Raw genomic sequence first — 11,778 nt, 5'->3', positions numbered from 1 at the left:
GCGAATTCAAAGACAAATCCAGTTCGACGAACCCCCAATTCTTACGCCCTTACTAGGGAGCAACAATGAAGGAGAGGAGGAAGCGATTTTCGGCGGTTACAATACTCTCTTTATTGGCACATTTCTCACAACAAAGTCTATCTCCAAATTCTACTATTACGCCGCAACGCAGATCAACACGTCGGTCCTGGCCAGGGATCGGTGTGACAAGAAGGAACGCTCCCAGAAGACGCCAAACAGGAAGCTTTTATTGATAGGCACACCTGTGCACCGGTGCACTCAATCCACCTGATTACCGCTCAGCTCCGCAGCGCACCTGTAGGGGAAAGCACAAACACGCACATACACACACACACACACACACACACACGCGGCAGACAAGACAATACAAAGTACAGCCGTGACAGGTGTTTCCTGAGTTTTGGATCACTGAGTTAATATAATTTATTTATTTTAATATGAGTCTTGCATGAAGCCATGTTAGAGTTTCAGAACGCCCCCGAGGACACAGGTTTCGTAACATCATTGCATACAATAGAAGTCCCATTTCATTGGCCAGGCACCAACCAATAAAACGGCTCATTTGAACAACACCCCCACCCCCAATGTAAATCCACATCTACATGCTCTGGAGTTTTGCTACTCTTCACCTTCACAGGGCGCTGGCTGGATATCTCAGTGTTCTGAGTATAGTGTTCGCCTGCTGGGGGACATCTGAACTCTGTGTGAGCGATCACAGATCGAGAGGAACAATCATGGGCCAAACCCCCTCATACTCACAAGAGGACTATGAGAAGTCTGCTCTTTTGATGTATGAACAGGTTTTAAAGTATCAACCATGCTTCTTACCAGATGTAGGCATAGATGAGTCTCTGCTGAAATATTCTGGCTCCGACTCTACCGCGGTGCTACAGGCTTTCTCTAAAGAGATGCTCGACAAGGTGCCGGGTTACGTCAGCAGTCTCGGATCTGCCTTTGGTGCAATGAAATCTGTCCCGAATGCGGTTGGACTGGGAGCTCTGGTGATTTCCATGATCATAGAGATCGCCGTCAAGGCCAGCGCTCAGACAAGTGATGACACAAGTAGCCTGATACGACGAGTGTTTGGGGAAGAGAAGGCTTCGAGTGTCCGAGACACAATGTCAGAGTATCTGAAACGCCATCAAGTGTACATGAAGAATAACAAACGATTACGGGTGGAAATACGGAGACTGGAGCAGCAGCTGAGCAACTATCTCACCGCCCTCAGGAACTCCCTGAAGCTGGACGGACAGATGAGCAGCCATGGGCTCAAGGTCTGGGTCAACGGAGCCGCCTTCCACGTGCAGATGCTGGTCCATGCGGCTCGGCTGGATATTCAGGCCGGTGAACCTGCATCAGACTGTGTTCATGAGATCGAAGCCGCAATCGATGTGTATTTACAGTACCTGGGTAATTTGCTGGAGAAATACAAGACCTACAAGATCAATTCAGATGTGTTTATATTTTCTGTCTATGTCATTCCTACGTCCTATGGTCATGCCTTGACTGGTTTTCAGACATTTGAAACATGTAAAATGGTAAATAATGAAAATGAAAGCTGTAAAAGGAATGTTGATTTTTCTCGTCCTAGCCCGTGTAATGATCCAAAAGCTCTGACGGCTTTTAAGGATATTGTTTACTCAAAGTATGAACCGATCAGTGGTTTAAAGAGTTATTTTTTAAATATCAAGAACAATCTCAGCTCTCGAATCCATGAGCGAGGTTCATTCACTGTGCCGTCAGCTGCAGGCTAGTGTAGATATCTGGTGTTGATAAGGGATCCGCATGGCTCAGATATATAGATAGATAGATAGATATATACTCGAGGTGAACTCTTGGATGCACTGGGCCTGGGTTTGACCGGGGGAGATTCTGAAGAACTGGCGTGTTTGCTCCGAGCATTACACACAGGAGGAGTTCTTCAGAATTACACGCCAGTTCTTCAGAATCTCCCCCGGAGTTGTTGTATCCATGTTCAAAGCAGCTAACCAAGCTTTCCGCCGTTATGACAGCACTAATTCTGAACCCTGTTTCCTTTGCCTTAGAGCGCTTTGAATAGTCTGTGTGCTTAAAAGGTGCTTAACAAAAGGGAAAACAGATCCCCAGCTCCGGTGTAACCCATGGCAACATAATATTTTGTGTGTGAGCATCCGATTTTTCACAAAACAGTGAAAAATCAACCTCATTAATTATTCAAGGCCCAGTGCATGATGGGAAGACCTGTATCAGAAAAGTTGAGTAATTTTACTTAATTTAATAACGTTGATATTTACGCTTTCATTTCTACATGATTGAATTGAGTACTAATATAGAATTTACTTAGTTTTTTTTAATTATTGCCTGAACTAACTTTTTCATGTAAATTACATATTTTTATTCACCACAAAATCATTTTTATCAGTGTACATGTGTCTGTGTAAATGGGTTTGTCACTAATTCTGAGTGATAAATCAGCTCCATATACAGCTGCTATTACAGTTTTGTGTGCTTTGGGTTCTTACTTTTTACAGTCGCTTGGACACATTTCTCAATACTTTGGTAATTTGGTAAAGCTCTTCACTTTCAGGACTCATAACCAACCTGAAGCTTCACTGCTGTAAATTTCACATTCAAAACGCACTAAAACGATCAAAACACTTCATGTCTAAAATCAACTCATTCTTCCAGAACACTAGTAAAGGTTTCTCCCAACAAACACACTTTGTCACTCATAAAATAAAACACACAAATAAGAGGTAGCATTATAACATATTTCTGCTGTTCAGAATTCACAGCAGTTACATGGTCAATATTTACATTACAGTGCACATTTTCCCCTAAGTTTCCCATTTTGTATAGATGGTGATGAACCTGACAGAATACCTGTAGGTGTTCGGCTCATGAAATTTGAAGCTGAAAGTTTGTTAAGACTGAGTGAAGAGTTTTGAAAAAAGTGACAAGTATATGACAAATACATAGATTCTAATTTAATTTAATTCTAATATAACATTGTAATCTTGTCGGTTAACAGATTATGATCGGGTTATGATCACCTGTCAGTCAGTACATTTTTTATTTTTTTTTATTTGTAATTGGCCAATGTCTGAGACACCACAGCCCATAAGATTGGTCTTTCATTACAGAAAAGAGGATCTCCACTTTGTTGCTAAAGTGAAAAATGTGTAATTGCTGCTAATATACAGTATCAAATCATGTTATATCATTTTATAATTGTATTAAAATGTACCTTTTTAAAAAGAACTGCAACATGTTCAAAATTGAACCTAAAGGGAGAAATAAAAGCATTCCCCTGACTTACGGTTGCATTTTATTTATCTAGAGTCTAGATCAATGTGTATATTGTATATTAATAATTGCTAAGAACAATAAATAAATAAAACACAAGTGATTTTTGTTAGCAGCAGGTTGGTGCTATATTTTGAAACTTTTTAGTAATATGAACATCGTCATTACATTCAGAGATAGGCGAGTGTTTAGCTACATCACGTCCATGGCCATCGCTGCTGAAACTGAGACCATTACATTTAGCAGTATTTCACATTCAGACACATTTTTTGCACTCTAGTTTTGTTCATTTGAGTAGGCCTATTTATTATATATACACTTTTATTCTGGTTTACTGTGTTTACAAAAAAGTGATCCCTTGATCCAGAGTTGCAGATCCCCTCTTTGCATGTAAACAAAATAATTTAAAACATTTATATTTGAAGTTATATTTTGAAAGAAGAAAAATTTTCTGTCATTTTTACACTGACACTTTATTTTTAACAAATAAAGTGTCAGTGCTTAAAGACATTCAGTTAACATAATTAATGTATGTGTGTATATATATATACATAAGTTACATAATGAAGCCAGACTTTACTGCCAGTTCACTTCACTGTTCTCTCTCACACACACACACACACACACACACAGAGAGTTCCATTGCAGGCTATAGGAGTCCCCTGTTGCTGTTGTTAGGTAGACATCGGTCAGAGTTGCAGGTCCCCTCTTGGCATGCTTTTCTTTTTTTTATTATAAAAAACGTGTGTGTGTGTGTGTGTGTGTGTGTGTGTGTGTCTGTCTGTCTGTGTCTGTGTCTGTGTCTGTGTCTGTGTGTGTGTGTGTGTGTGTGTGTGTGTGTGTGTGTGTGTGTGCGTGTGCGTGTGCGTGTGCGTGTGCGTGTGTGTGTGTGTGTGCGTGTGTGTGTGTGTGTCAGATCTGCAGGTTCTCTGGATGCACGGAGAGAGAGGTCCAGGACTGGCTCAGTTCTACATCCCTCACAGTGTGGCGGTGGACAGCTATCAGAGGGTGTGTGTTCCTGTGTCATCATGTTCTGCTCTTACTGCAAACCGGTCTCTCCTTCAGTCTTCAGATCTAAGGGTCAGTGTGTGTGTGTGTGTGTGTGTGTGTGTGTGTGTGTGTGTGTGTGTGTGTGTGTGTGTGTGTGTGTTCAGGTGTGGGTCGCAGACCGAGGGAACAAGCGCATCCAGGTGTTTAACTCGGTGACGGGCGACTGGCTCGGGTCGTGGGGAAGCTGCTTTAAAGACGACGCGCCGTACTCCGTCAGGTGACACACATCAACACACTCAATGCAAACATTAAAGCTCAAACTTACATAAAGACATTTACAGTTCATTAAAATTAAAATAATTACTCCGTCAGGTACTGCAGACCGGGGCTCCGACAACAGAGTAAAATAAATAAATAAAAACATTAAAGCTAATACTGTAATAAATACATTTAAAGTTAACTAAAATAAAAAATGTTATTTAATATAGATTAGATCAGTAATTAAACGATACAAATGTGTTTGAAATAAATAATAAATATGAGAGTTACATTAAAATAAAGAAGTATATAATGAAAAATGTGTTGAAATAAATAATTATTAAAAAAATTACAGGAAAATTAAAACAATAAAAAATGTTTAAAATAAATAAATATAAAATAAATTTTAAATAATAAGTAAACAACAAAATGTTTAAATATTAAAATAAACATAAAAACAATAAAAAGGTTTTTAAATAAATAGATTAAAATAAAATAGTAAACCAACAAAAATGTTGAAAATAAAAAAAGTTTAAAATAAAAAGTAAACAATAAAATGTTGAAAATATTAAGATTTATACAAATATGTATTGTTTATTATTTATTTTAATCTAATTTAAATATTTAAACATTTTATTGTTTAATTGTTATTTTAAACACATTTTTTTTGTTTACTTATTTATTTTAAATTAATACATTTTAAATTAAATAACAAAATTATATTAAAATGAGTGAACAATTGTTAAAATGTTTAAATAAATAGATTAAAATAAGTTAATAAAATATTTAAAAAATAATAAAACTACATAAAAATAAATAAACAATAAAAATGTATTTACATAAATAATACATTTAACAGCAGTGTGTAATAACTTAAAATATTTTCCAAATAATACTTTACAGTGCAATATACAATTTAAATCTGAAATCTTTATTGATGATAATATATACCGGTAGTTGCCGTTTGAATTGTAGGACGACGGTATTTGGGTTTCTGTGGATTTAGAGGAGTGACGAGCCCTGATCTGGACCTCTGAAGGCCGTACTGTAGATGTTCTGTGTTTATGACCCGCAGATTCACTCCTGACCAGAAGTACATAGTGGTGGCCCAGTTAAACACCAATCAGATCACTCTGCTGGAGGCCCCGCCCATCGGCATCATCGGTCAGTGTCAGGTGACCAGCACCATCGAGCTGGCTGAAGATGTGAAGCCACACCTGGTGGACCTGGACCTGAAGACTGCTGACCTGTACGTGGCCGAGATCGGAGCCGGTCAGGCCCAGAAGTTCGTCCCCCTTTAGAGCTTTCCTCGTCTCCATCACACTGATCATAGCGAGTATAGCTGACACCTGTCAATCAAACCGTGAGCGACTTACTAGACTAATCTTTCACTACAATCTGCTGAAGCTCGTTTCCAACACGGAACTAAATAACAAGGGAATTGTGTTTTTATCTCGCAATTCTGACTTTTCGTAATTACGAGTTTTTCCCACAATTCAGACATTATTTCTCGCAATTTTGACTTTTCGTAGTTACGAGTTTTTCCCACAATTCAGACATTATTTCTCGCAATTCTAACTTTTCGTTATTATGAGATTTTCTCACAATTCTGACTTTATTTCTCGCAATTTTAAGTTTATATCTCACAATTCTGACATTATTTCTCGCAATTCTAACTTTTCGTTATTATGAGATTTTCTCACAATTCTGACTTTATTTCTCGCAATTTTAAGTTTATATCTCACAATTCTGACTCTTTGTAATGACGTATTTTTTTTTTTTTTGTAAAGTTGAGTTCACAATTCAGACTTTTTTCTCAGAATTGCGAGGAAAAAGTCAGAATTGTGAGATAAAATGTACCGGTTACCTTTTTTTTCTTTTCTTTTTTTTTACTCTGTGGCAGAAACAAGTTTATAATGAAATAAAAGTCTGAGGTCTTAATTCAAATCAGAAATATAATATGATTTTGGGTGATTCTAATAGAGGAATAAAGGGAGCAGAAAATAAATTAATTAATGGGAAGAATTATGCACATCTGTGGAAATCCACTTGTTTTGTAGCCTATTGTTATTGTGCTTATGGTACATGTGTTTAATCCTGTTATAATGTTCATGTGATTGTATATGATAATTTAAGCTGTGTGTGTGTGTGTGTGTGTGTCACCTCAGCCACTCAGTGTTTACATGTCACGTTGTTTTTGACATTTTAAAGAGATCTAAGAATTGTTTTCCTGTCCTCAGATGATGATATTTTGATAATTATTGAACTCATTGTGATTTAGTTCTCAGGTTACTAGTGATCATATGTGTTTGAGATGTGATTGTCATGTTATTGAAATCTGAAACAAATGAAAAGGTTCTGTTTAAATTCAATACATTGGGATGGATTATAAGTGTATTTAGTGTAAATAAAGACATTGTTTTTTGTTACTGGGAATTTTTCAGTTTTAATGTGTTTTATTGGCACTCACATCGACAAAAACTAAACGATATTATACATATTATATGACGAAATACAACAAAACATAACGCGCGCGCTAGTGCACATGAACGCGCGTCTCTCCAGCGCACAAAAGAATGTCAACAATGGCGGCGCGCATCTTCTGATTGCTGCCCAACATAGTGCCTGTTCGCCTGCAAATGTGTGTTTTGTGGTGACTGACATTTAATAAAATTCGCGAGAAAAATTTATTAGCAACTCTCATTACGTACAGACCGCTCTCGTTTGCTTAGTTTAGCTGTATTTGTTGTAGATTCTTGCGTTTGTTTGGGCTTTCCCGCGGGCAGCCCCAGTGTTTTGGCGTCGGATAAACATGGCGGATCTGAAGGACTGTGCAGAACTGAAGGTAAGTGCAGATATAAACACACGGCGGACACTAGAAATGACACCCTGGTGTGTGTGCTGATGACCAGCTGTGGTTTGACACACACACTCGATCGAGCTGTGCAAGCAGCGGGTCACTGCTGTGTTTGTGTGTGTGATGAGAGAAACTCCAGAGAGGCTAACGGCTAAAGCTAACTCTGCACACATCACACTGACAAACACCACCTCAGACCCGTTCGTGTGTATTAAACACCTCTATTTTATGATAATCGTGTATATTGTTCTGCTTTCTGCTGAAAACCCCCGGATTGACGTGATCAAACTGAGCGTTTATCGCGATTATTGGTTCTATTCCATCTTGTCAGAATAAACACTGATCTCAGATCAGATGATATTCACCTCTCATTTATATCAGATCAGAATAAACACAATGATCGCAGCTGATTTGTTTAATTTAAGCTGTCAGAATGATCTGTTCTGTTGAGTGGGCGGGGCGAGCGGCCGAACTGGCTTTGATGTTGGGATGTGGGCGGGGCATACGTTGTTATCACGCGTGACGTCAAATACGTGTTGTGTTTTTCTTAGTAGTTTTCATGTCTGAGGTGTTTTCATGATCTGACGCATTAATATCTTTATTGTCATCTGTACTTTAGTACAATGAAATTATTATTTTGTCCAATATCTATTCCTCTTGAGAAAGACAGGGTAGAAGAAACTAAAAAATCTAAAAGAATACACAAATTATTAAGAATAATAAAATTAGACAATAACAATATTATATATATTACAATATATAACAACATTACAGTAAGAGACAATACACAGTATGAATTAGAAGCAGCGATAAGAACAATAAAAATAAGAAACCGAATGAAAGTTGTGATGAAGATGAAGATGATGATGATGATGATAATGAAGAGGATGATGATGATGATGTGTGTGTGTGTGTGTGTTTCTGAAGGACATGGTGAAGATCGTCAGCTCTTAGAGACGCAGAGAGAGTGTGCAGTGTGTCAGAGGTGAGTGTGTTTAAACACATCCAGCGGCGGCTGATGTTCTCTTGTCATATCGGGAAATCCCTTTCATATTTTCCCTAAATTCTGTTTAATGTTTGCCCTAAATTCTGTTTTATTTTATCCTAAATTCTGTTTTATTTTATCCTAAATTCTGTTTTATTTTATCATTCTGTTTTATTTTATCCTAAATTCTGTTTTATTTTATCCTAAATTCTGTTTTATTTTATCCCAAATTCTGTTTTATTTTATCCCAAATTCTGTTTTATTTTATCCTAAATTCTCTTTTATTTTATCCTAAATTCTGTTTTATTTTATCCTAAATTCTGTTTTATTTTATCCTAAATTCTGTTTTATTTTATCCCAAATTCTGTTTTATTTTATCCTAAATTCTGTTTTATTTTATCCTAAATTCTGTTTTATTTTATCCTAAATTCTGTTTTATTTTATCCTAAATTCTGTTTTATTTTATCCTAAATTCTGTTTTATTTTATCCTAAATTCTGTTTTATTTTATCCTAAATTCTGTTTTATTTTATCCTAAATTCTGTTTTATTTTATCCTAAATTCTGTTTTATTTTATCCTAAATTCTGTTTTATTTTATCCCAAATTCTGTTTTATTTTATCCTAAATTCTCTTTTATTTTATCCCAAATTCTGTTTTATTTTATCCCAAATTCTGTTTTATTTTATCCTAAATTCTGTTTTATTTTATCCTAAATTCTGTTTTATTTTATCCTAAATTCTGTTTTATTTTATCCTAAATTCTGTTTTATTTTATCCTAAATTCTGTTTTATTTTATCCTAAATTCTGTTTTATTTTATCCTAAATTCTGTTTTATTTTATCCCAAATTCTGTTTTATTTTATCCTAAATTCTCTTTTATTTTATCCTAAATTCTCTTTTATTTTATCCTAAATTCTGTTTTATTTTATCCTAAATTCTGTTTTATTTTATCCTAAATTCTGTTTTATTTTATCCTAAATTCTGTTTTATTTTATCCTAAATTCTGTTTTATTTTATCCTAAATTCTGTTTTATTTTATCCTAAATTCTGTTTTATTTTATCCCAAATTCTGTTTTATTTTATCCTAAATTCTGTTTTATTTTATCCCAAATTCTGTTTTATTTTATCCCAAATTCTGTTTTATTTTATCCTAAATTCTGTTTTATTTTATCCTAAATTCTGTTTTATTTTATCCTAAATTCTGTTTTATTTTATCCTAAATTCTGTTTTATTTTATCCTAAATTCTGTTTTATTTTATCCTAAATTCTGTTTTATTTTATCCTAAATTCTGTTTTATTTTATCCCAAATTCTGTTTTATTTTATCCTAAATTCTCTTTTATTTTATCCTAAATTCTCTTTTATTTTATCCTAAATTCTGTTTTATTTTATCCTAAATTCTGTTTTATTTTATCCCAAATTCTGTTTTATTTTATCCTAAATTCTCTTTTATTTTATCCCAAATTCTGTTTTATTTTATCCCAAATTCTGTTTTATTTTATCCCAAATTCTCTTTTATTTTATCCTAAATTCTCTTTTATTTTATCCTAAATTCTCTTTTATTTTATCCCAAATTCTCTTTTATTTTCACATAATGTTGAATATATCACAAATTCCCCTTTTGTTTTTTCTATTTAAATATTTCTGAACTCTGATTTAATGCTTAAATTAAATGTTTTAAATCAAAAAGCATGTCTGATTACCCTAATTGGAATCATTACTCTTTTACAGTTTAACAACGATTTATTAACATTTTACCCAAAATAAATTTTAGGGCCCAATGAAATATGTATAATATTTTTCTCACATTCCATTTTAGTTTTCCCAAATTCCTTGTTTTCTGTTTAAATTTTTCAAGATTCCATTTTAATTGTTTTAATTAAATGTTAATAGTCAGAAAGCATGTCTAATCAATTGAATTCATAAAACTTTAAAACCTTCTTTTAAATTATAAAGCTTTTATATTATTTTTATAATATGAAAATATTGCCCTATGAAATGTTTTTCTTTTTTACCCCTAGAAATTCTGTTTCATTTTTCTGGATTTATGATTTAATACCAATTTATTATCCAAAAACGGTGTTAATCTAACATTAAAATTTACATTTAAATCTTTTTTGCAAACACAAAGCTGCACAACAGGTTTATTGTCAAATTAAAACAGAAGGAAAATTATGATTATTTCTTTGTTTTAATAACTTTATTATTATTATTATTACTTAGAAGTACATGCTACTGTACAATAGTAACATTACGAGCATCTGTGTGTCAGATTTACACAGCAGTGTGTAGCATTCACACACACACTCGTCCACATCACCACAACATTCACACACACTCGTCCACATCACCGTCTGAGGGAGTGTGAAGCACTACGTCTGTTTTATTCAGCCAACATTTGGCAAGTTATGTGGTGTTATACGTGTGTGTGTGTGTGTGTGTGTGTGTGTGTGTGTGTGTGTGTGTGTGTGCAGTGGATGATTCAGCAGGAGAAGCCGTTGGCGGGCAGCATGCCGGTGGTTTGGCCCACGCTGCTCGACCTCAGCAGAGATGAGTGCAAACGGATCCTGCGCAAACTGGGTGAGTCTCACACTGAACGCTTGGGTGTGTGTGTGTGTGTGTGTGTGTGGCGTCTCACGTCTCTCGTGTGTTTCAGAGCTGGAGGCGTACGCCGGTGTGATCAGCGCTCTGCGAGCTCAAGGAGATCTCACGAAAGACAAGAAGGAGCTTCTGGGAGAACTGACTCGAGTGCTGAGGTCACTCTCTCTCACACACACACACACACACACACACACACTCTCACACACACACACACACACACACACACACACACACACACACACACACACACACACACACACAGCAAGCGAGATATTTCCAGTGAATGCTGCTATTGGTAGAGGAATAACACTGTGCTCTCACCTGACGTGTGCTGGTCTTATCCAATCATTACTCACTCAATAATGCTGGGTTAAAAACAACCCAACGAGTAACCCAACTATGGGGTGGTATAGCACCTTCGCAACTGGGGCGTATTTTAACCCAGTGCATTGGGTTAAAATTAACCCAACAGTTAAGTTAACTATTTACTTTTATTTATGATAAATAAAATACACTTTGTTTTCAAATACAGATTATTTGTATAAAACAATAAATATGTCTCAACACCAAATATATTTTTTAAATTACAACCTAAATATTGGAGAGTCTAGAATCTAATGTGAATATACATAATTGTTCACCCAACAGCCGGTTCATACTAGAAATTACCCAACGATTTAAAAAATGACCCAACATTTTTGTAAAAATAACCCAACATTTTTGTAAAAATAACCCAACATAGTGACCCAATATATGTAACCCAACGGTTGGGTAAAAAAGAAG

The 11,778-nt window shown here is 35.2% G+C and overlaps 2 protein-coding genes across 2 annotated transcripts in view; both read left to right on the top strand.

Annotated features, from left to right (window-relative positions):
- The first annotated feature begins 601 nt into the window (after positions 1-601).
- On the top strand, positions 602-6,988 carry LOC306991752 (uncharacterized protein). Its single transcript, XM_079599890.1, has 4 exons — positions 602-1,431; positions 4,223-4,314; positions 4,461-4,573; positions 5,630-6,988. The coding sequence occupies exons 1-4, from the start codon at positions 624-626 to the stop codon at positions 5,853-5,855; spliced, it is 1,239 nt and encodes a 412-aa protein (XP_079456016.1). The 5' UTR covers positions 602-623; the 3' UTR covers positions 5,856-6,988.
- Positions 6,989-7,099: 111 nt separating this feature from the next.
- emsy (EMSY transcriptional repressor, BRCA2 interacting) overlaps positions 7,100-11,778 on the top strand; it is a 25,110-nt gene continuing 20,431 nt past the window's right edge. Inside the window, exons 1-4 of the mRNA XM_079599879.1 lie at positions 7,100-7,399; positions 8,339-8,396; positions 10,869-10,974; positions 11,051-11,150. Coding sequence (XP_079456005.1) covers positions 10,872-10,974; positions 11,051-11,150 — 203 coding nt within the window. The 5' untranslated portion in view covers positions 7,100-7,399; positions 8,339-8,396; positions 10,869-10,871. The remainder of the gene's footprint in view (positions 7,400-8,338; positions 8,397-10,868; positions 10,975-11,050; positions 11,151-11,778) is intronic.

This window comes from Phoxinus phoxinus (assembly GCF_949152265.1).
Source record: "Phoxinus phoxinus genome assembly, chromosome: 23".
NCBI classification, from domain to species: domain Eukaryota; kingdom Metazoa; phylum Chordata; class Actinopteri; order Cypriniformes; family Leuciscidae; genus Phoxinus; species Phoxinus phoxinus.
The sequence above is the reverse complement of the archived record's forward strand: the minus strand, read 5'-3'. Positions and strand labels throughout refer to the sequence as shown.